Genomic DNA, 22970 nt, shown 5'->3' with positions numbered 1-22970 from the left:
CAAGGCAACATCTTGGTAAATCTCTTCTGCACCCTCTCTCAAGCCTCAACATCCTTCTGATAGTGTGGCGACTAGAATTGAACACTATACTCAAAGTGTGGCCTAACTAAGGTTCTATACAGCTGCAACATGACTTGCCAATTCTTATACTCAATGCCCCGGCCAATGAAGGAAAGCATGCCGTGTGCCTTCTTGACTACCTTCTCCACCTGTATTGCCCCTTTCCGTGACCAGTGGACCTATCCACCTCCTCGATCTCTCTGACTGTCAATACTCTTGAGGGTTCTATCATTCACAGTACATTCCCTACCTGCATTAGACCTTCCAAAATGCATTACCTCACATTTGTCCGGATTAAACTCCATCTGCCATCTCTCCGCCCAAGTCTCCAAACGATCTAAATCCTGCTGTATCCTCTGACAGCCCTCATCGCTATCCGCAATTCCACCAAGCTTGTGTCGTCTGCAAACTTACTAATCAGACCAGTTACAGTTTCCTCCAAATCATTTATATATACTATGAACAGCAAAGATCCCAGCACTGATCCCTGCGGAACACCACTAGCCACAGCCCTCCAATTAGAAAAGCACCCTTCCATTGCTACTCTCTGCCTTCTGTGACCTAGCCATTTCTGTATCCACCTTGCCAACTCCCCCCTGATCCCGTGTGACTTCACCTTTTGTACCAGTCCACCATGAGGGTCCTTGTCAAAGGCCTTACTGAAGCCCATATAGACAACATCCACTGCCCGACCTGCATCAATCATTTTTATGATGTCTTCGAAAAACTCTGTCAAGTTCGTGAGACACGACCTCCCCTTCATAAATCATGCTGCCTCTCACTAATACGTCCATCTGCTTCCAAATGGGAATAGATCCTGTCTCGAAGAATTATCTCCAGTAATTTCCCTACCACTGACGTAAGGAAGACATAGGAAGACATAGAAATAGGAAGACATATATCTAAGCGAGGTTGACTGAAACACACTGACAGAAATAGATCACGGTTTCAGACGGAGCAATGCATGAAATTTCACAATTGAACAGCGTTCTGCGTATCTGTACATTTCCAGGGTTCAGATTAATTCACGATCTCCGCAATCCTGCATTAATTTGCCACGTGAATCATTCAGTACTATTGGTGTGCACAGTTTGCAGATGTGACTTTTATAAGACTGAAAGAGTGAGAGAGGAAGAATGGCTTTCGGACCCAATGTATTCCTTCAACAGTCAATAATCTGAGACTAAAACCTGAACCTTTATTGTGCAATATCCACTCGGAGTTTCTCCATATTTTTAATTGGCTGTCTTTATTGTTCGCTAGAACATCAAATGGCGATTATTGGGACTTGGAACGCAACACTCACCAATCAGACTGGAAATGATAGCATTGGACAACCAACGGATAACGCCAATGAATCCAACTTCATGGTGCACCTGCGTGTGATTCCCCTTTTCCTCGTCCTGTGCATTGTTTTGGGAATCATTGGGAATGCAATTGCACTGTGGCACATCATACGGAAGAAGCAGTTTTCATCACCAACTGATGTCCTCCTGCTCGACCTAATCATCATGAACATCTTGATTATCCTGGCTTCCGGAATTGCCATATTGGAAATTGAACATTCATTCATTTCAGTACAGCTACTTGGTTTTATCGACGTTATCACCAACGTAATCAGTCTTTACGGCAACCCAGCCTTCATGACCTGCATTGCTGTTGACCAATACATCGCTATTGTCCACCCCATCACGTTTCATGCATGGAGAAAACCCCGATATTACGTTGTTCTGTCATTAACAGCTTGGCTGACATTTTTGACCCTGGGTGTTCTGATCTTTTTCCACCGGAAAGGCACATTGGACAACCCATTTTCATGCAGAGCTCAGGTTTCAATCTGGGAGCGGAACCTGGTGCTTATTTTGTGTACCGAATTGGTTGTATTTTTCATCCCAATCCTAATCCTATTGACCTGCTATGCCCTGAGCGCAAAGAAACTGATTGAAGTTGGAGCTGGGAAGGAGTCCATGGAAATGATGAAGAAGAAAGTGCTGAGAACCATTTTGGCGATTTTGGCTCTCCTGCTTTTATGTTTTGCTCCATTTCACGTCATTGAACTTTCTTTTATTTTAAGGAACCTGCTGGATTCTAGGGGGGAAATTGTGAGGTGGTACATTTGTAACATTCGGCCGTATACCTGGGCTATCACTTCTCTTAACACCGTCCTGAATCCCCTGCTCTACATTTTCAGGTCACAAATGTTCCAATGGAAGACGGTTTGTTGTAGTGCACACCAGTAACACATAGAGTGGGGACCATCAGTACTCTCAACCGCATACCAGTAACGCATAGAGTGGGGACCATCGGTACTCTCACCCACACCCCTTAACGCCAACATAACAGGAGTTAATGTTATTGGGCTACCAATCCAATGGCCCAGAGCAATGCTTTGAGGACACGATTTCCACTCCCATCATGGTTGACAGGAAGAATTTAAAGTCAATTAATAAATAAATCTCAGCACAGAAGTGAGTCTCATTAATGGTGACATCTAACCTGTCAGATTGGAAGTTTTGAAAATGATGTAGTTCATAGAACATAGAACAGTACAGCACAGAACAGGCCCTTCGGCCCTCAATGTTGTGCCGAGCCATGATCACCCCACTCAAACCCACGTATCCACCCTATACCCGTAACCCAACAACCCCCCCCCCCCCATTAACCTTACTTTTTTTAGGACACTATGGGCAATTTAGCATGGCCAATCCACCTAACCCGCACATCTTTGGACTGTCACTTCTCTACTGTCGCTAATATCCTTTAAGGATAGAAACCTGTCACCCATACTGGGTCTGATCTCTATGTAACTCCAGACCCATAGCAATGTTGTTGACTCTGAACTGCCTTTGGAAATTCCCAAACAAACCATTGAGTTGCAACAAACCGCTACAGAAAGTTTGAAAGGAATAAAGCCAGGTGGGCCATTCGATATCAAAATAGTCACCGACAATTACTAAAGTACGCCTTCGCACAGCCGACCCCGCAATGTCTACCACTGTAAGATCTGGGGGCTTTTGCCAAAACTAGGAGAGGTGCCCCGCCGACCTTTCAAACAACAGAGTAATATAGCCACACCCATAAATCATGATTTGTAGACTCCTTTGCCAGCGTTTCTCCGTAGGTCTTATCCCACCCGCAAGTTAGAATGACCAGAGGCGGTCTGCTTTTTACTGCAGATGTAAAATAAACCTCTTGGCGATTAAACCCCACTTGGAAGAACAACTGAGGGAAGCAATGGGAAGTAATGTAATCTGGTTGTATCCTTCAATTTACATCGCCAGGAGTGACAGTGGCAGCATTACTGACAGAGATACGGGAGTTGTGAAGGATATATCTGCGAAGAAGGTGGTTACAGAACCAAAACGAGGGAAATACCTATTAGGCGCATCATTACTATTTTTCGGATTTCTGAATGTCGACGGACAGCGATTGAGCACTGGGAGTAATTTTGATTACTATAGGGTTGCAGTGAGCTGATGCAGAGTGGGATTCGTTTTGGAATGACACTGGGATATGTTGTGAGGTTGAAAGATATGGTTTCAGGGTCGATACAATTTTTTTTAAATTTCCAACAGCCAAATCTTTTGTTTCTATTAAGGGCAATTTAGCGTGGCCAATCTTCGGGTTGTGGGGGTGAAACTCACGCAGGAAGGGGGAAAATGTACAAACTCCAAACAGGCAGTGGCCTAGAGCCGGGATCGAACCCGGGTCCTCAGCGACTTAGGCAGCAGTGCTAACCACTGTGCCACCGTGCCACCCAGTCTTGACGCAAAATTAGGGGAGACGGTCGCTGTGGATGTACTTTGGGACGATGTAAGGGCTGTTTACAGCGAGGTGTTATTGCGGTTAGTTTGTGGTTCACAAGTTAATATTAAGCACCACCTGCAAGTTCACCTCCAGGAAATCCATCCTGACTCGTAACTATGTTACTATTCATTCACTGTCGCTGGATCAGGTTCGCGGAACTCCCTCGTGAACAGCAATGTGGGTATATCAGCACCAGGTATACTGCAGAAGTTCAAGAAGGCAGCTCACCGTCATCTCCTCAAGGGAAATAGTGACATGCAATAAATGATGCCAAACAGAAAGGCCGTTATAGCTTGAAAAAATAAAGATAAAGATAAGGCAAAATCAGAGATGGGCCTCAGCTGGGTTGCAACGGCAAAAAACGGAAATTAATATTGAGTTAGGGCGAGGGATGGTAAATTGTGTCTGGGGTGCAGAATTATAATGAGATTAATAGAGGGTTGTGCTGTACAGTGATCAATGCGACTACATTGCATCAACAAAGAGCTCTGAGTCTATAATGAAAGGGACAATGCTGGAAAATCTCAGCAAGTCTGGCAGCATCTGACAAACCTCTGACAACTTCAGCTTTGACAGAGTCATCAGACTCGAAACGTTAGCTCTTTTCTCTCCCTACAGATGCTGCCAGACTTGCTGAGATTTTCCAGCATTTTCCCTTTGGTTTCAGATTCCAGCATCCGCAGTAATTTGCTTTTATCTGAGTGTATAATATTGTGTGAGATTACTTCGGATTAACGCGCTCTTCAGATAGAGTGGGAAGTCAACTAAGAGTAGAATTAATACACAGCTATGGGATAGGGTGGTCACTGAGTTTATCTTGTAAAACATATATGGATAGAGTGTAAGCCGTTAGGATTAGAGTAGGAGTTGAGTCGTTTATTTTCTATTACCAGTTGGATGATCTTTTATATTCTCTCTGCAGCCACACCCGTAAGGTCAAAGTGAATATTGCATTAATGTCACGTTTTCAAGCAGAACTACAACTAAGTTGACAACATTGATACTAATCCTCATTGTCTGTTTGTTCTAGGCCTGTCGGCAGTTACTCGGAAATGTTGAATCAACCTTTGAATGTAGTATTTGTAATGATTAGATCGATTGTCAATAAAACCTTTACTTTTATGTGTAATCGATGATGTCTCTCTGCTGTTCCCAAGCAAACTTGAAACAACTGAACCAAATCCCATGGGAACTAATTTCTTGCCTCGCAAATACATGCATCTACAATGTCTGCAGCCTCCACAATTTAGCAAAACGTTCAACATGTTTCAGAAGGCCGTTATGACGTTAAATTTAAAAATTGATTGCGGTGCCGGATACGAACCGTGTGGTCAATAGCTTATGTTTTTTTTTAACTCTTAAAGGCGGTGGGGGCACGAGCAGAAGGGGGTAATTGCTCTCTCTCTCTCTCTCCCTCCCCCCCTGTCCCTCTCTCTCTCTCTCTCTCGCCTTGTCTCTCCCTTACTGATACATGGATGGACCAGGGTTTAGAGAACCCCAAAGTGTATCATGGAGTCCACGTGCCCCACAACTTTTAATAGCCTGTGTTCTGGGGAGCACACGGCCCACTCTACAGTTGTGGTACAGCAGAAATCGAAAAGTATTTTTAAAGGAAAACAATGTTTATTCTATTAACTCAAATTAAACTTTTTAAAACATCCAGTGAACATCTTAGCAACCATTAATTCAAATGCAACCCCCAAAGAATACAACACTAAGTAATCCTTAATAAATTCCCAAACAACATCCAGAAGACAAAAAGAAACACCTTTTAACAGAAGCACATCAGATTTAAATTCACTACTGAGAATATTTATAAATTTGAATTCACCAAATGATCAAGAGATAGTCTTTTCGTGGCAGAGAGAACAACAGTACACCTGCTTTGTCTAGGTTCCGCTTCAACACTGAAACGAAACAAAAAAAGTCACAGACATACCCAAGCTTTTCTCACAGTGAAACTAAAAAGTAGAGCCAGAGCTCAGCTCCACCCACACTCTGACATCACTGCAGTAACCTGAGCAGCCAGATATTTCTTATAGTAACATTCTCATGACAGCAGCTTGATGGATGATTTAAATATGTAGACACATTGTTCGATAGAAACATGGATAAAGAGAAAACGATTAATTTAACGGAGTTATATAGATGTGCAGAATAAGACAGCTAAGAGTAATCGTGAATTATTAGCTTTTGAGATAGATAGATGCCAATAAATAATTGGGGGAGAAGCATGGAGGAAAGCAGTGAAACGGGGACAGATATAGACCGTAATTTAGCAGAAAAATATAGATTACACGAGAGATTGTTGGATACAATATGAGCGGAGAGATGCAGTGAGCTCATTATTACTTTTAGGATTCTAAATACCAAAGGTCGGAAAAAATGGTCAGCAGTAAAGCAACTTGCTTTGAATATTGATATTTGGTTTCCATGGACGAGCAATGCTTGTTTGCAGTTTGTGTTTACGCTATGGAAATGCAGAGCGCATGTAAAACTCAGAGTAAACTGACAGCTGATATCATGGAGACTGGGCCCACTGCACCACCCGGTCCGCTGACAGGGGTGGGGGGGGAGCTTTATCTTACCTGTCATGGGATGCATTTTTCTGCCCCTCATGGTCAAAATACAGTAGGCTCCCGGGGAATTAAAACGTGTTATGCTCCTTTTCTGTGCAGCACTGCGAAAAACAGTGGACACATTTTCTCACTTCCGGAACTCCACGGTAACATTCATTGGTGAGCCTCAATTTTACCGCAAAACGTGAAACCGTCAGTCACGATTCGCTCCCGCAACATGACAGATGGTGAGAATCTACAGCCTGATGTGCCACCTGTTGGTTGGCTTCAATGAATCTCCTTTAAAATGATGTCACAGAAACCGGTAACTGGAAGAGTTATCCCGGGGCCTTTCTCAGTATGTTGACCTCAGCTCGCAGTGATAGACCGCGTGGTCAGTGTACTGCAGATCTTTCACAGTGAAAATGGTGATATTCCTGGGTGTATTCCGAATGACAAGGAAACGAATCGTAACTTCATTCTTTCCACAGGAATGCACATGAAATCCGACAGTGGGATACGTGTTCTAGTTCTGGCGATAAAGTTGGAGATTTAATAGATACATTTATCCTCTGCGATATTGGGGATAACCCGAAGGAATGTCCTTAAATCACTAGATGGATGGACGGATTTTAATTATATATTATAATGTTAATATTTTTCTTGTATTAACAGCTGTCCTTGTCACTGGGAGTCACAGGGGCTGGTTTAGCACAATGGGCTAAATAGCTGCCTTGTAAAGCAACCAAAGCCAGCAGCGCGGATTCAATTCCAGTACCAGCCTCCCCGAAAAGGCGCCGAAATGTGGCGACTAGGGGCTATTCACAGTCACTTCATTTGAAGCCTATTTGTGGCAATAAGCGATTTTCATTTCATTTCAGCTGCGGTGGTATCCCGGAACTTCTGAACAAACCATTTCTCCTGAACCGAACGCTCTATTCGATAGAAATTAATTCGTATTTAATTACAGGCAACTCCAGTCAAACTCCTGTGGAAAGAATGAATCTGGTCACCAGATGGAGGAGGTATACAAATATTTAAATATCTGTGGACGTTGAGAAAGGTTCCACCACCCTCACAGTGGAGGTGTAAATTTACCCTGGAACTGTCCACTGGATTCCCATCCACTGGATTTTCCGTGTTCACAGTCAGGGTGATGAGGGATAAACATTGGCCAGGACTGCGGGGAGAAGTCCCCGCCTCTTCTTTCAGATAACCTAATGGCATCTTTCACATTCTGGAGCCAAAAACCCTTTTCTGTCTCTTCTTTCCCGGCTGAATAAGAAAGGAAGAATTTCACCAGACCTGCGCTCAGACTTGGGTTCCCGTCTCCCTGGCTTTTCCTCTTCCTCTGTCAGAAGCCACTGATATTCTGCTTCATTCAGCTTCACAATTGGAATTGTCGTGTGGAGTAACGGGTAACATGTGCACTTTAAGAAGAAATGAGCCCCATTTCCAAACTCTCCAGTCGGCAACATGGAGCGGAAATTTTCCTGGAGTTTATGTCCACAAATGCTGACCTGCGGAAGTTTTTTTTTCCAATATTTTCATCTGGCGTCCGAGATGTCTCAGCTGCTTTGCATCAAATATAAGTTATATTCTGCTTGAAGCGGGGCGTTAAACATGGGCTCGTTCATCTAGAGATGTGGTTCTCACATGCGAATTTTCAGTCAAGGAGCATGCGAGCGGTCAAGGTCTCAAATGCATGACGTGCCCTTTACTCCAGGTTATATGTTATGAATTGTTTGCTCTACTTGTTCTTTGTGTCCGGGCGGCATTTGTTCATCAATCTGCCATTGACGGCTCCTCCAGACACATCTTTCGTTGCTTCCATTGCTCTGACAGAGAGCTGGCACAGACACAGCGGCCGGAATGGCCTCATGCTGTGGTGTAGTTATTCTCTAATTTTACGCTAACCTAACTCTGTGGCAACGGACCCAAGGCCTCTTATTTATTCTCTCCTGACTTGCCCCCCATTAGAGCCCTTTCCTGTTGTTCTGTTTCCTCCCTCCGGTAATTCACTTGGTTAAGACGTACCACATTTCTAACCTGTCCCGGTTTTAATGAAAGGTGATGGTGAAAGACGAACTTTGCTGTACTGTCGACAAATGCCGCCTGACTCCCTGAGTTGTTGCAGTAATTCCGGCGTTCTCCGCAGATGTTAGATCGACTTACGATGGCAATGACAGTATGCTTCTGCTCTTTTTGCGGGGTTCGTTGGTCGCGGGGTATGATTCTCGCTGTTGGAATTTGCGAGAGGTTCCGGGTTCAAATCCCGGACGAGTTCTTTGATGAGGTTTTCCATTGGTCAAGCAACATGATTTCTTCATTTCTTTGCCGCGCAGACGGCGGGATTCATTCACATTGTGTTTGCTTTGAGAAGCTGAGCTCAAGCTGCAGGAACCCAATACGTTCCCGAGAAAATCGAGAAATTTCCGCAAAGCTTGTGTGGGCATTCACATCTCTATTGACTAATTCTGGTGGACTCAGACAGCTCTCTGTCCCTTTCATTTTATCAGTTCAACAACTTCAGACTGTGAACTCTCACTTCCCCCTCCACCACCTGTTTATTTCCATCAACTTATTTTCATTTCTTCCATTGATATGTTTTACCCTCAGCATTGCCCCCCTCCCCCCAGCCCATACCATCCTACTTGATCAATCAGATCCCTGTTGCCAATTGTTCTCTGACACACTGCTTACCTTTGTTCTGCCATTAACATATTCTGACCTCTTAATGCGCCATCAGCACCTTTCTTAGCCTTGATTAGCCTCATTTACATTCCCTTTTCTATCTCTCCGAGACATTTTCGTCATTTTCCACCTGTTGCTGACACTCTATCGAGGCCCAATAGGGCACGTCACCCCCGCCCCAGCCACAATAGTCTGAATCTGACCCTATTTCCAGTTCTCCAGCTTTGACAAAGCGTCACCCAGACTCGGAACGACAGCTGCCATCTGGCTTCAGAGAGGCTGTCAGATCTGCTGAGATGGTCCAGTATTTTCTGTTTTTGTTTCAGATTGAAGCATCCGCAGTAAGTTGCATTTGTCGTTCATTTAGACAAGTTTGCGATAATGAATAAATATGTTCATCTGCATTTGTAAATGCATGAAATTCTGTCGTGGATGAACGAGCTCAGAATATCTAAAATAGGAAGATCCTTTTCTTCTCATTGCCTGCCGAAAATTCAGTACTTGTGATTTTAGTGGCTCATGAGAGACTAAACCTCATAATCCTCGAACATACGAGATCGGGGAACAAATGTACTTTGTGCAAACAGTCCTCACACAACATGAGAAGCACTTAATGTTTCTACCCGGTACCAACTCGGGGACCTTTCGTGTGTAAGGGGAATGTGCTAACCACTACACTACAGAAACTGCTGACAGTGCAGCAATCAATGGACTTGTGCAATGTTCAACCTCACTGTGTTGCTGTAGCACCTCATGGTTCGGCTGAGGCCATGTCTGCCCGGTTTCGAACAGCGGATTTTTCTCGTGTTAGCAAATGCGATAACGACTTCACTACAGAAACCGCTGGGAACGTCGATATCAGTGGACGTGTGTAACGTTCAACCACAATGTGTTGCTGCAGCTTCTAATGGTTCCGCTGAGAGGCCATGTAACTTATTGCAAGAAGGCGTTTCTTTAAAACTGATGTCTCAACTTATGAAAGCATCAGATATTGAACTTTGCTGAACTGAAGATAAGTTATGTTTTGCTTGAAGTTAAATTGAGAGAGCAGGGCTTTTATAAGTAACCACAGCTGATACGAGAATTGATGATGTCCTGCTGAATTTGCACTGCATCGGGAACCAGCTGTCCAACCCACTGAACTAAAGAGGACGCCAAAACTCAGAACTGCGAGCCAGCAGTCGAATGTGGAATCTCCTGATTCGTAGTCAGACGCGTTATCCATTGCGCCACTGGCCCACAGCAGTTATAGGCTTTTGTTATTCCTCGATGATGAAGACCAGTAACGAGATTGAGGTAATATTTAGCGACAGACTAAACTGGAAGCACCAGATGTTTCTGCCCGGTTTCGAACAGGGACCATTCACGCGCTAAGCGAATGTGATAACCACTACACTACAGAAACAGCTGGCAACGCAAACGCCAACCTTCAAGTCAGCTGCCTTGTTGCAGCTTCGCATGGTGCGGCTGAGAGGCCATGTCACTTCTTATAAGAATACGTCTGTTTCTTCAAAACAAATGTCTAAACTTACAAGTCAGAAGAAGAACCTATATTGAACTGACGCATTTGTTCATCAAATCTCTAACGGCGGAATGCTCTCTTCTATTATTAATGCAGCATTCTGAAATCCTACAGAAAAAAGCAACCGACTTTACGCAATATTTGTTTCGTTATTCAATGCTTGAGTTGAGTTTAAGAATTGACAATTATGTGTTTCTTATATTTGACCTCTTTGTGTTTTGGTGTGTAAAATGCTGCAGCCTCAATACCGTTCATGTAGAAGAAAGGAGGGGTAATTGCAAATCAACTTTGAGCCTGGATTCCCACACTGGCTTTTCCCGTTTCTCCATCAGGAAGACCGTTTTTTCTTTCCCAAAGCTGGTTCAGTTAAGTATCTGGCATTCCCTCTAAGTCCGTTACAGTATCGTTTGTGTCTGTCCTTTTGATTACACATTACTTTCAGACATCCTTCAATCTGGCGTGTTGCATTTGCTGATCCCAATGCCATCTACTCTGCATTGGAGAGACTAAATGCCGATTGGGGGACTTTTCGCGTGTTAGGCGAATGTGATAACCACTACCCTACAGAAACTGCTGGGAGCATCGCAATCAGTGGCCCTGTGCAATGTTGAACCTCAATGTATTGTTGCAGCTTCTAACGGTTCCGCTGAGAGGCCATGTAACTTATTGGAAGAAGCAGTTTCTTTAAAACTGATGTCTCAACTTATCAAATGATCAGATATTGAACTTTGTTGAACTGGAGATAAGTTATGTTTTGCTTGAGGTTAAATTGAGAGGCCAGGGCTTTCATAGCAACATACTATACAACTTAAAAAAAAACACAATTGTCAATTCTTCAACTCAACTCAAGCATTGAATAACGAAACAAATATTGAGTAAAGTCGGTTGCAATTTCTGTAGGATTTCAGGATGCTGCATTAATAATAGAAGAGAGCATTCCGCCGTTAGTGATTTGCTGAACAAATGCTTCAGTTCAATATAGGTTCTTCTGTAAGTTTAGACATCTATTTTAAAGAAACAGACGTGTTCTTGTAAGAAGTGACATGGCCTCAAAGCCGAACCATGCGAAGCTGTAACAAGGCAGTTGAGTTGAAGGTGACACAGGTCCGTTGGCGTCTGCATTGCCAGCTGTTTCTGTAGTGTAGTGGTTATCACATTCGCTTTACACGCAAGCACGAGAAAAGTTCGCAGAATTATTGCGCACAATATAATTCTGTTTCCTGAATGTTGCCGGAATCTCGTGTGTTCCAGGACGATGAAATTTCGTCTCACATGAGCCACTACACTGAATTGAACATTAAGGCCCAAGCACTGAATTTTCGGCAGGCAATGAGAGGTGGAGAATTTTCATATCTTGGCACACCTCGGATATTAGCAGCGAGTTCATCTTCAACAGAGTTTCAGCGATTTACAAATGAACATATTTAATCACCATCTCAAACATGCCGGAAAGTGGAGCTGAGTCCACAAAAGATCAGCCATGATCTAATTGAATGGCGGAGCAGGCTCGAGGGGCCAGATTGCCTACTCCTGTTCCTAGTTCTTATGTTCTTATGTCTAAATGTATGACAAATGCAACTTACTGCGGATGCTTCAAACTGAAACAAAAACAGAAAATACTGGACAATCTCAGCAGGTCTGACAGCCTCTGGGGAGCGAAATGGCAGCTGTCGTTTCCAGTCAAGTGGACTCTTTGTCAAAGCTGGAGAACTGGAATTGGAGATTCAGACGATTGTGGGTGGGGGTGGGGGTGGTGGAGTGCTGCATTGGGCCTCGATAGAGGGCTAGCAATAGGTGGGAAATGACGAAAGTGTCTCGGACAGAAAGAAAAAGGGAATGTAAATGAGGCTAATCAAGGCTTAAGGAAGGTGCTGATGGCGCATCAAGCGGTCAGAATGTGTTAATGGAAGAACAAAGGTAAGCAGTGCGTCAGAGAACAATTACAAACAGGGATCAGATTGCTGAAGTAGGATGGTATGGGCTGGGGGGAGGGGGGCAATGCTGAGGGTAAAACATATCAATGGAAGGGATGATAAGTTGATGGAAAAAACATGTGGTGGAGGGGGAAGTGAGAGTTCACATTCTGAAGTTGTTGAACGGATAAAATTAAAGGGACAAAGAGAAGTCTGAGTCCACCAGAATTAGTCAATAGAAATGTGAATGCCCACACATAGACAAGCTTCTCGGGAACGTATTGGTTCCCTGCAGTTTGAGCTCAGCTTCTCAAAGCAAACACAATGTGAATGAATCCCGCCGTCTGCGCCGCAAAGAAATGAAGAAAACACGCGGCTTGACCAACGGAAAACCTGATCGAAGGGCTCGTCCGGGATTTAAACCCGTGACCTCTCGCAAATTCCGACAGCGACTCACCCAAAGCGTGAATCATACCCCTAGACCAACGAGCCCCGCGAAAAAAGCCAAAGCATACTGTCATTGCCATCGAAAATCAATCTAACATCTGCGGAGAACGCCAAAAGTACTGCAACATCTCGGGGAGTCAGGCAGCATTTGTCGACAGGACAACAAAGTTCGTCTTTCACCATCACCTTTCATAAAAACCGGGACAGGTTAGAAATCAGAAGGGGGTTCAGTGCAGTTAGATTGCGAATATACAGACCGGACGATGTACCACATGCTATGGTATCAGCAAAAGCCGGCACAGCCGCCGAGATTGGTCATCATTAACATATTGACGATGAAGAAAGAGGAGATCTCAGGACGATATCTGGCGGCTGCCAACAAGTCTAAAAAGAATGGTTACCTCAATATAAACGCGCTCAGTGTAGAGGACGGGGCGGTCTATTACTGTGCAATGAGCACAGTGTCACAAAGCAGCTACAACCACGTACGAAAGCCTCAGAGAGTATTTTCAATTCCATTAAATTTGCGTTCCTGCCCTTGTACCGGAGGATGGTTTGATCTGGATTCAGAAAAATATTCAGGTCTATTTCTCCACAATTGCATTGCCGTCTCTGTCCTTGTATAGGTCAATAGAGGAGCCGTTTCGGATTCGTGAGATTAATCAGCATGTCGCGATGCACAGTAAATTTAAGCTTGGAATATCCACTTCCGAGCAGCAGTAATGAAAGTTCTCAGATGTGGGGATAATAAAATCTTCCAGGACCGTTAACTTAGGTCGACCTTATGCCAATGAGTCTGAGCCCCCAGTAGTCTTCAGCGGAACATCGACTTTCTGATCGAAAATACATCAAATCTATGTTGACATTTCCTGCTTTCTGTCATGGAGGTTCCCAGATAAGGGACGTGTTTCAACGAAAGTGTGGTGCTGTCCAAGTGAGTTCTGTAAAATCCACGGGCCTGTGATGATTCCACGTCTCACAAATGTCCATGCCCGCGGGACCATGTGTACGGTCCTTCCAGATATTTTCCGCACTGCCTCAGGGGACCAATATTGCCAGGGACCGAATGAGAATGCTGGCAATATTGGTCCCTGGCAATCAGAGGATTGGCCGTCACTGTTGAAATGCACAGAGTTGTGATCCTGTTGTCGTCTCCGTGGCGCAATCGGTTAGCGCATTCGGCTGTTAACCGTAAAGGTTGGTGGTTCGATCCCACCCAGAGACGAATTGATGTTCCACTCCTGGATGATATCTGTTTAGGACAGGGCTAAATCGCTGGCTTTGAAAGCAGGTCAGAAAGGCTGATCATTAAGCGCATCACCTCCATACTTCCGGAATGCCTTGCCTCACTTCACTTTGCATACCGTCGCAACCGGTCCACATCAGACGCCATTTCCCTGGCCCGACGCTCATCCCGAGAGCATCTCGAAAACAAGGACTCCTATTTATTGACTACAGCTCCGCCTTCAACACCATAATCACAGCCAAGCTCATATCAAAGCTCCAAAACCTAGGACTTGGCACCCCCACTCTGCAACTGGATCCTTGACTTTCTGACCAACAGACCACAGTCAGTAAGAATGAACACCAACACCTCCTCCATAATAGTCCTCAATACCGGTGCCCCGCAAGGCTGGGTACTTAGCCCCCTACTCTACTCTCTGTACACACACGACTGCGTGGCAAAACTTGGTTCCAACTCCATCTACAAGTTGGCTGACGATACGACCAGAGTGGGCCGGATCTTGAATAACGACGAGTCCGAATACAGGAGGGAGATAGAGAACCTAGTGGAGTGGTGTAACGACAACAATCTCTCCCTCAATGCCAGCAAAACTAAAGAGCTGGTCATCGACTTCAGGAAGCAAAGTACTGTAGACACCCCTATCAGCATCAACGGGGCCGAGGTGGAGATGGTTAGCAGTTTCCCCACTGTCACCAGACTCCGAAATGACTCTTATTGACTGACTGTGTGCTTCAACCGATGCCAATGCATATGTAGTTACATTGTATATCTTGTGTTGCCCTATTATGTAGTCCCATGTATTTTCTTGAAATTTGTTTAATTCCCTTTTCTTCCATGTACTGAATGATCTGTTGAGCTGCTTGCAGAAAAATACTTTTCACTGTACCTCGGTAATAAACAAATCCAATCCAATAACCCGTCTTGCTCCATTTTCACATAATAATAAATGGCGATGGTCTTTCTGACCGCCCTCTCGCATCCACCTTGAGAGATGAATATCACCCCCCCCCCCCCCCCCCCCCACCACACACACACACACATATACCCCTACCCCTCTTGGTGTCGGTTTGTTCCTGGGACCCACTGCCTTTCTGCTATAATGTGATTGACGGCACAGACACATATAGGGATCTCTATATTTTTGTGCTGGTTTTTCTCTATATATGTGTCATATTGCGATCACTTCTACATTTGCTGCTACGCAGATTCTCTCCAATCAGACGGAATATGAACCGTGCAGGCTGCCCGGATGCTGACTGTGTATCAGGATCGTCAGTATCGATTGTACTGCTGTGTGGCGTCAGTATCCTCTTCAACCCTCATTTCAGCGTCCAGATGTTCCACTGGGTCTTGGTGCCTCCAGTCTGATAGAAACGAACAGTAAACAATAATAATCTCAAAATTCAGAATCATCCTCATATTGACCAACGTAACGGTTACCTGAACCATACTCATTATTATTTAATTAACAATAATATCTGGTTACTCAGTGAGGGGAGAATGGGGGTTTTGCAGGGAAGGAAATGCTGAGTAGCGAGATCATAACGAAGAGGGTGACGAGGCAGTTCCCCGCGATAGTTCCTGAATCAATCGCTCTTTAGCGCAGGCAATTATCTGTCAGAGCAGCAATCCAGATTCTGGTCCCACTGCATTGCTGATCCAACCAATGACAGGAATCGAGCAGCGGCAGCAATGTCTAGAATATCCCAATGGTGTTGGAGCGAGGCCATCAAACGGAAACTGTGACCGGGGCACCGCAGACTCAAAGCTGAAAATTGTGCGGCGGTTATCAGCTGCAGTCACAAGTGATGGAGCGGAAATAGCGACAGTTGAGCACCCAGCAGCCCGTGACCATCCTGCACCTGCTCAGCTCACTGAGAACAATATAGTGTCGGAGGGGTGGGGGCAGATTGAACTGACGCTACCTGCGCCTATTTGAAATAACTTTTTCTATTGCCCTTTTTACCCTGCATTTAAATCCCGCGGGGTTTTCCGTTCTCAAGTTCTGACAATCCTTTTTGAAATGTTCTATTGATTCTTCTTCTCTCATCAATTGTTGCGCCAGACTCCAAATGATAACAACTCACAGTGCAATCAACCTCACTTGCTTGCATAAGGTGCGGTGGCCAAGAGGAAAGGCGTTGGTTCCGTAAACCAAAAATCGCGGGTTCAAATCCCGCCCGTGCCTCGGTGCTGATCCATTCAAAGACGTTTCATTGTCTCGCAAACGCTTGCAGCATGAAATATCATTCACCTATCTTCTTTATAGGACATTTAACCTAATGAAAGTCAATCTGGTCTCTGAAAAAAGCGATGTTCAGAGCAGTTCCCCTTTTGTACCTTCTTCGTCAGAACCACAATAAACTGCTATTATTCTGAGTTCTAACCTCCGCATGTCCACCAAAATCTTGGCATTCTTTCGACTTCATCGCATCCATGGTGTGAACCGAGAACTACAGATTAAGCATCATTTTTTGATTAGAAACACCTACAGTGACAAAGATAGTGTATTAACAGCTGAAATTTAGATTTCTGTCCAGGTTTCTCGCCCTGATATGCATTGCAGTCAACACTGAATCCACTCAACAGCCGAATTCTAACACGGAGTAAACCGAATCCGGCAGCACAGGGCGCCAAATTCAAGCACGGGCGTCAGAAACTCACCTGATGGTGTCGGCCAAGCCGATAGGCGAGTGATGTCACAATAGACCCTCTCCCTGCACTGCACTAAGCTCCCTCTCTCCTACACAATCCCTGACTCAGTCCAGTTCAGTTCACTGGGAGAGATTCAGCCAGACATGGTTGTGATAATACTGGCGGCGCTATGGCACAGTAAGTAGTTACAGTGTTAATTAAACCAGATTAGCATATTAATACACATAGGCTATGTGTAATTAACGATCGGGAATGTCTATGAAGTGCCTGCATCAGAGGGCCCAAAAAATGCCGCAGATAGAAGTAGATTTATATCAACTCTGTTTAAACTCAGGGCGGCATGGTGGTGCAATGGTTGGCACTGCTGCCTCATTGCACTGAGGACACGGGTTCGATCCCGGTCCCAGATCACTGCCCGTGTGGCGTTTGAACATTCTCACTCCCACAACCTAGATGTACAGGCTAAGTGGACTAGCCACGCTAAAAAGCACCTCTTAATTGAACAAACTCTAACTTTATAAAGGAACAACAATCTGTTCATTTCAGTCCTTCACTTTCGCAGGCCGGCAATGTTCAATCCAGTAGCTCAGTCACCAGTGACAATAACAGTCTCAGAAGGGGCTTCAGTGAAGTTAAATTGCCAATATAAAGGCCCCAACATGTACAAAATGCAATGATATCAGGAGAAACCGGCACAGCCACCGAGATTGATTATCACCAACACCTTAGTAATGAAGAAAGATGTGGGTTCAGGACGATATCTGGCGGTTGCTGACAAATCTAAACAGAACGGTTACCTCAGTATAAGCGCATTCGATGCGGAGGACGGGGTGGTCTATTACTGCTCACTGAGGAACAGCGTTCGAGAAAACCTAAAGCCCCGTACACAACGCTGAGTGAGTGTTTACAGCATCACTGAGGTTCCTTTCCGAGAAGGAATTGATCCCGGGCTCAGGCAAGCAATCATGTCTATTTACCGGACATTTTTCTGTCCTTGTGTAGATCGACAGAGGAATAGTTTGCGAAATCTTGAGAGCTTTGGCTGAAAATATCAGCCATGATTGAATGGCGAAGCGCACTCGATGGGCCAAGTGGTCGAATTCTGCTCCTATGTCTAATGGCCTTATCATCTTATTATTGACTATTATGCCGCACATTTTATTGTATCTTTAAAACAGGATATCTACCTACCAGCAGAGGGAGGCACTCGAATGAGGAGTTAAGATGGACGAAATCATGGCCTGCTCTCGCAGATGAGTCCAAGGACAAAGTCTTCTCGTTACCCGTTCCTGTAACGAAATGCAGAATGGATCAATATCTGCTGCGGTACTAAATGTACCAGGTACTTAACGGGCGGCACTGTGGCTCAGTGGTTTGCATTGCTGCCTCACAGCTCCAGGAACCCGGGTTCGATTCCCAGCTTGAGTCACTGTCTGTGTGGAGTCTGCACATTCTCCCACTGTCTGCATGGGTTTCCTCAGGGTGTTCCGGTTTCCTCCCACAATTCCCAAAAATACATGCTGTTAGGTAATTTGGACATTCTGAATTCTCCCTCTGTGTACTCGAACAGGCGTCAGAATGTGGTGACTAGGGGATTTTCAACGTATCTTCATTGCAGTCTTAATGTTAAGCCTAATTGTGACACTAATAAAGATTATTATTATGTACAATAACCGCTGAACAACATGAGAATTACTATCAGTCTGGGACATTGGAAGCACATGGTGCCAGTTTTAGACCTTAATAGATATCAAGTTGTCGATCGAAAATACCTGAAGTTTCTGTTGACACGACATGTTTTATGTTGGATTCCCACGCAGATCAGGGACAGACTTCGTCCAATTGAGACGAAGGGGCGCTAAGGGGCAATTTAGCAAGGCCAATCCAGATTTCCTACACATCTTTGAACTGTGGGAGGAAATCGCTTCTCGGACTTTTTGCTAAGATGACCGTGAGGTCAGGTGGAATGCGTGGATCTGGTATGTCTCTCTTCTGGGGGCCATGAATTGGATTCAATTTGAATTGGTTTTTGGAGCAGGCATGGAGCTGCATTATGGATTTGCCCCTGTCCACATTCTGAGCTCTAGCTTTGTAACTCTGATAAGGTCTTTAAAAAAACTTGAGCAGCCGGAGGAAACCTTCGCAGACATGGGGAGAAAGTGCAAACTGCACACTCACGGCCGGAAGTAAACCCGGGTCCCTGGCGCTGTGAGGCAGCAGTGCTAACCACTGTACCACTCCTGTTCCACCGCACCGTCCCTACTCGCAGGACAATAGAGGCATGGTTTCTAAAAGCAGGGAGATCATGTTGGAGTTGTACAGAACTGTCGTGAGGCCACAGCTGGAGTGCTGTGTGCAATTCTGGGCGCCACATTATAAGAGGATGTGATTGCAGTGGAGGGGTTGCAGAAGAGATTCACCATTATGTAGCCTGGGATGGAACATTTATGTTATGAAGAGAAGTTGCATAGTCTTCGGTGTACAAGATTACGAGGGTCATGGCAGAGTGGATAGGGAGCAGCTGTTCCCCTTAGTTGAAGGGTCAGTTGCGAGGGGACACAAGTTCAAGGTGAGGGGCAGGAGGTTATGGGGATTTGAGGAAAATCTTATTTATTGAGAGGATGGTGACTATCTGGAGTAAACTACGTGGGAGGGTGGTAGAGGCAGTGTGCTTCACATCCATTAAATAGTACCTGGATGAGCACATTACACGTCTTCATATTCAAGGCTATGGAACACGTGCTGACAAATGAGGTCCTGTGTTTAGTCCTGTATTTTTCACGTGTTGGTGCAGACTCGATTGACCGGAAGGCCTCATCTGAACTGGTGGTTCTGTGTATCTGGGATTCTGAGTGCTATAACATCCCTGGCGCTATAATAATTCCGCGAGTGACAAACTTCCAGGATTTCTGCGTACATATTTATGTCCAGGTATTGGCTGCCCAATTTTACTGGCCTTGTCTTTCACTGGCGTGTCGCTGGCAATCAGGGGAATGCATTTCTCTGCTGCAATAAAGCAAGATGTGATAATGTTGGGACAGCAAATGCCGTGAGCCGGCTGCGGCATTGGGATCGCCGCACCATTGAAGGATACGGCCTGTTGGTGTGGGGGCTCAGCTCAACGATTCTGTGTCTCGCTCAGTAACAGACACTGACTCGGGAAAATGCAGGGCCTTTTCATTGCCATATGAGCATCCGATTTGGGAGCAGGGAGTTGGTCAATCGGCCACTCGAATCTACTCCACAATTCAATGAGATCAGGACTAAGGTGACCATGGCCTCAGCTCCACATTCCGTGTAACCCAGGGGCGCTGGTGAAGGTATAATCAGTAAGTTCGCAGATTACGAGAACATTGTTGATGTGGTTAATAATGAAGAGGAACACCTTAGAATAGTGGCAAATGGCCTCTGAAAATTTGCGAGGTGATGCAATTTGGGAGGGCTAGAAAGGCAAGGGAATATATAATGAAAGATAGGCCGCTCGGAATTACAGTAACCAGAGGGACCTGGGATGCGTATCCATAGAGCCCTGAAAGCAGCAGGACAGGTAAATACGGTGGTTAAGAAAGGCTTATGAAATATTTGCGTTTATTTTCCGTTCAACAGAAGAGCCGGGAGGTTATAATGAAGCTGCAGAAACGCTGGTTAGGAAACGGCTAGATCACTGTGTGCAGTTGTGGTCGCCGGACTACAGGAAGGATTTGATTGCAGTAGAGCGGGTGCAGTGGAGATTCACCAGGATGTTGCCGGGGATGGAGTGTTTCTGCTATGAAGACAGGCTGATTGGCTTAGGATGGTTTTCCTCAGAGCAGAGAAGGCTGACGGGGAACCTGATTCAGGTTTATTAAATCTATCTAATCCACCTATTCTGCATATTTTTGGATTGTGAGAGGAAACCGCGGCACACGGAGGAAACCATCACAGACCCGGGGATAACGTGCAAACGCCACGAGCTCGTCCAAGGCCAGAGTAGAATCTGGGTCCCTGGCGCTGTGAGGCTGCAGTGCTAGCCATTGTACCGCCCCAAATAACCGAACTCTTTGAGCAGGTTTTTGATCATTTGACCTAAATGCTCCTCTGAAACTCCTTTGGACATGTAATGATGTGAAAAGCTCAACATTAATTTAAATTGTTGCATTTGCTATTGTCCAATGAGACCTGATAGTTTACTGAGTGAGTGAGTCTGTACACCAAGATATGAACAAGAAGCAGGATTTAAGGAATAACAGATCGATTCGTCAATCTTACATCTGTTATGAATGAAGTTGCGATCGTAAACTGGTTTAACTGTGCAAGTGGACCTCACCTCTTGCTATTTTTGAGATGTTTTGTTCCAATGTTTGTCACTCACTGGGTAACCTGAACTGCCCATGAGGACGCGCGCCCTGCTGAGCGGCAGCTGGAACTGGCAGTGTGGGGTTTTTGTACGGGTCCACTGTATCTCTGTAGCAGTGTGGGCTTCATGGCACAGAAATACAGGGCGCTGTCTGAGATCATTGTGTTACTGATCGTTAGCTCGGTAGTCTTGTCTTTTTTATCAAACGTAGAAGAAAACCGATCATTGAGGTCGGTGTTCCTTTGCACAATCTGTCCAATAAGAAGAAACATATACTTTGGAGCTTTCCCGAGCTGCTGACTGTACCAGTACACATAAGGGTTAGCATCGCTTGTTTCCAAGGTGCAGGTTATTGTGGCATTCCTTTCCTCTGTAACCGTTATTTCAGATTCCTTTTGTTCCACGGTGTTCTGGTGGCTCAATTCTAACAGAAATAACAACAATAATGACAATCAGAGTTAGCATCGTATTCAGCAATATGATCACCAGCAAAATAATCTCTGTCATTTTACCTATAAAATCAGGGTTACGGCATTCAGGAAGAGAATGGAGTGTTACTGGGAAGGAAATACTGACTGAGAAGTGAGATAACGATTAGGAGCGAAGCGAGATGGTTCCTCATGATCCTCCTTGAGATTGTAACTCTACAATGAGAGTCATCCTCTGTCAGAGACAGAAATACAGATCCCCGTCACACTGCACTGCTGATCCGGCCAATGAGAGGAATGAACCAGCAGCAGCAACCTCTCCACAATTGGGTCAGAATGAGAGCAGCAACCGGAAGCTGTGGGCGGGAATATTGAGTGAAGTGTGCGGTGACTCTCAGCTGCAGTCGGAACTGATGAAGCGGAAATAGCGACGGTTGAATCTTCACTAGACCGTAACCATCCTGCACCTGCTCATCGTGCAAGTCACTGAGAAGAAATATATTGGAAAGGACATGACGGACTAGAATCTAGAATCTTCGAGTCGGGGGTGAGGGCACACGACCTATATTGACCGAGACACTTTGAAATGGTTATCTTATTCTTCTTTCAAAAATAGCATTTTCTGCATAGCCGGGTAATTGCCTTTACATTTCCTTCTTAAATTTATTGTTGAATTTCCTTCCTTTATTTAGACACCTCTTCTGCAGTTCAGCAAATCGCAGTAGACATAATGAATGGAACTTTCCTGGGCTTTATTTCTCCTCGATCTTCGTACTATCCAAGGATCTGCTCGTGGAAACAGCTCCGTGTCATCTTCATTGACAGATCCACTTACCTTTCAGCAAATCAGTACAGTCTCTCCTTTACTTTCTTTGACCTAAGGAGAGGTGGCCTTGTGGCGTCATCGGCAGCTTCCGTGCCTCAGGCTCCTTAACCGTAGAGCTTTACGGCAAAGGAGAGGCCCTTTGACACATCGTGTTTGCTCCGACCATCAAGTACCTATCTAGTCTAAACTAATTTCTGACACTTGGCCGTCGCCTTGCATACAATGGCGTTTCAAATCCTCATCTAAATGCTTCTTTGTTGTTGTGAGAGTTTCCGCCTGGACTAGCCTTATGGGCAATGAGTTCCAGGTTCCCACCGCGCTCAAATTCCCTCTAAATCATCTGCTTCACACCTTAAATCTATGCCCCCTCGTTGTTGACCCCTCTGCTAATGGAAATGTTTATTTTTTGCACCCCTCGATTAGGCCCTCCTCAGTATTCTCTGCTTTAAGGACAATATCCCAGCCTATCCAGCCTCTC

At 45.0% G+C, this 22970-nt stretch overlaps 1 protein-coding gene and 3 non-coding genes across 4 annotated transcripts; 3 read left to right on the top strand and 1 right to left on the bottom strand.

The window, feature by feature from the left end:
• The first annotated feature begins 1331 nt into the window (after positions 1 to 1331).
• Positions 1332 to 2300, top strand: LOC119959542 (mu-type opioid receptor-like). Its single transcript, XM_038787763.1, has one exon. The coding sequence runs from the start codon at positions 1332 to 1334 to the stop codon at positions 2298 to 2300; it is 969 nt and encodes a 322-aa protein (XP_038643691.1).
• Positions 2301 to 10452: 8152 nt separating this feature from the next.
• Positions 10453 to 10524, bottom strand: trnaa-agc. The gene has a single exon. It is a non-coding gene; the product is annotated as a tRNA-Ala (tRNA).
• A 3627-nt stretch (positions 10525 to 14151) lies between these two features.
• Positions 14152 to 14226, top strand: trnan-guu. The gene has a single exon. It is a non-coding gene; the product is annotated as a tRNA-Asn (tRNA).
• A 2137-nt stretch (positions 14227 to 16363) lies between these two features.
• trnat-cgu lies at positions 16364 to 16435 on the top strand. Its single transcript has one exon. It is a non-coding gene; the product is annotated as a tRNA-Thr (tRNA).
• The last annotated feature ends 6535 nt before the right edge of the window (positions 16436 to 22970 follow it).

This window comes from Scyliorhinus canicula, unplaced genomic scaffold (assembly GCF_902713615.1).
Source record: "Scyliorhinus canicula unplaced genomic scaffold, sScyCan1.1, whole genome shotgun sequence".
Lineage (NCBI taxonomy): Eukaryota > Metazoa > Chordata > Chondrichthyes > Carcharhiniformes > Scyliorhinidae > Scyliorhinus > Scyliorhinus canicula.
Note: the sequence above shows the minus strand (reverse complement) of the source record. Positions and strands in the feature narration are given on the sequence as shown.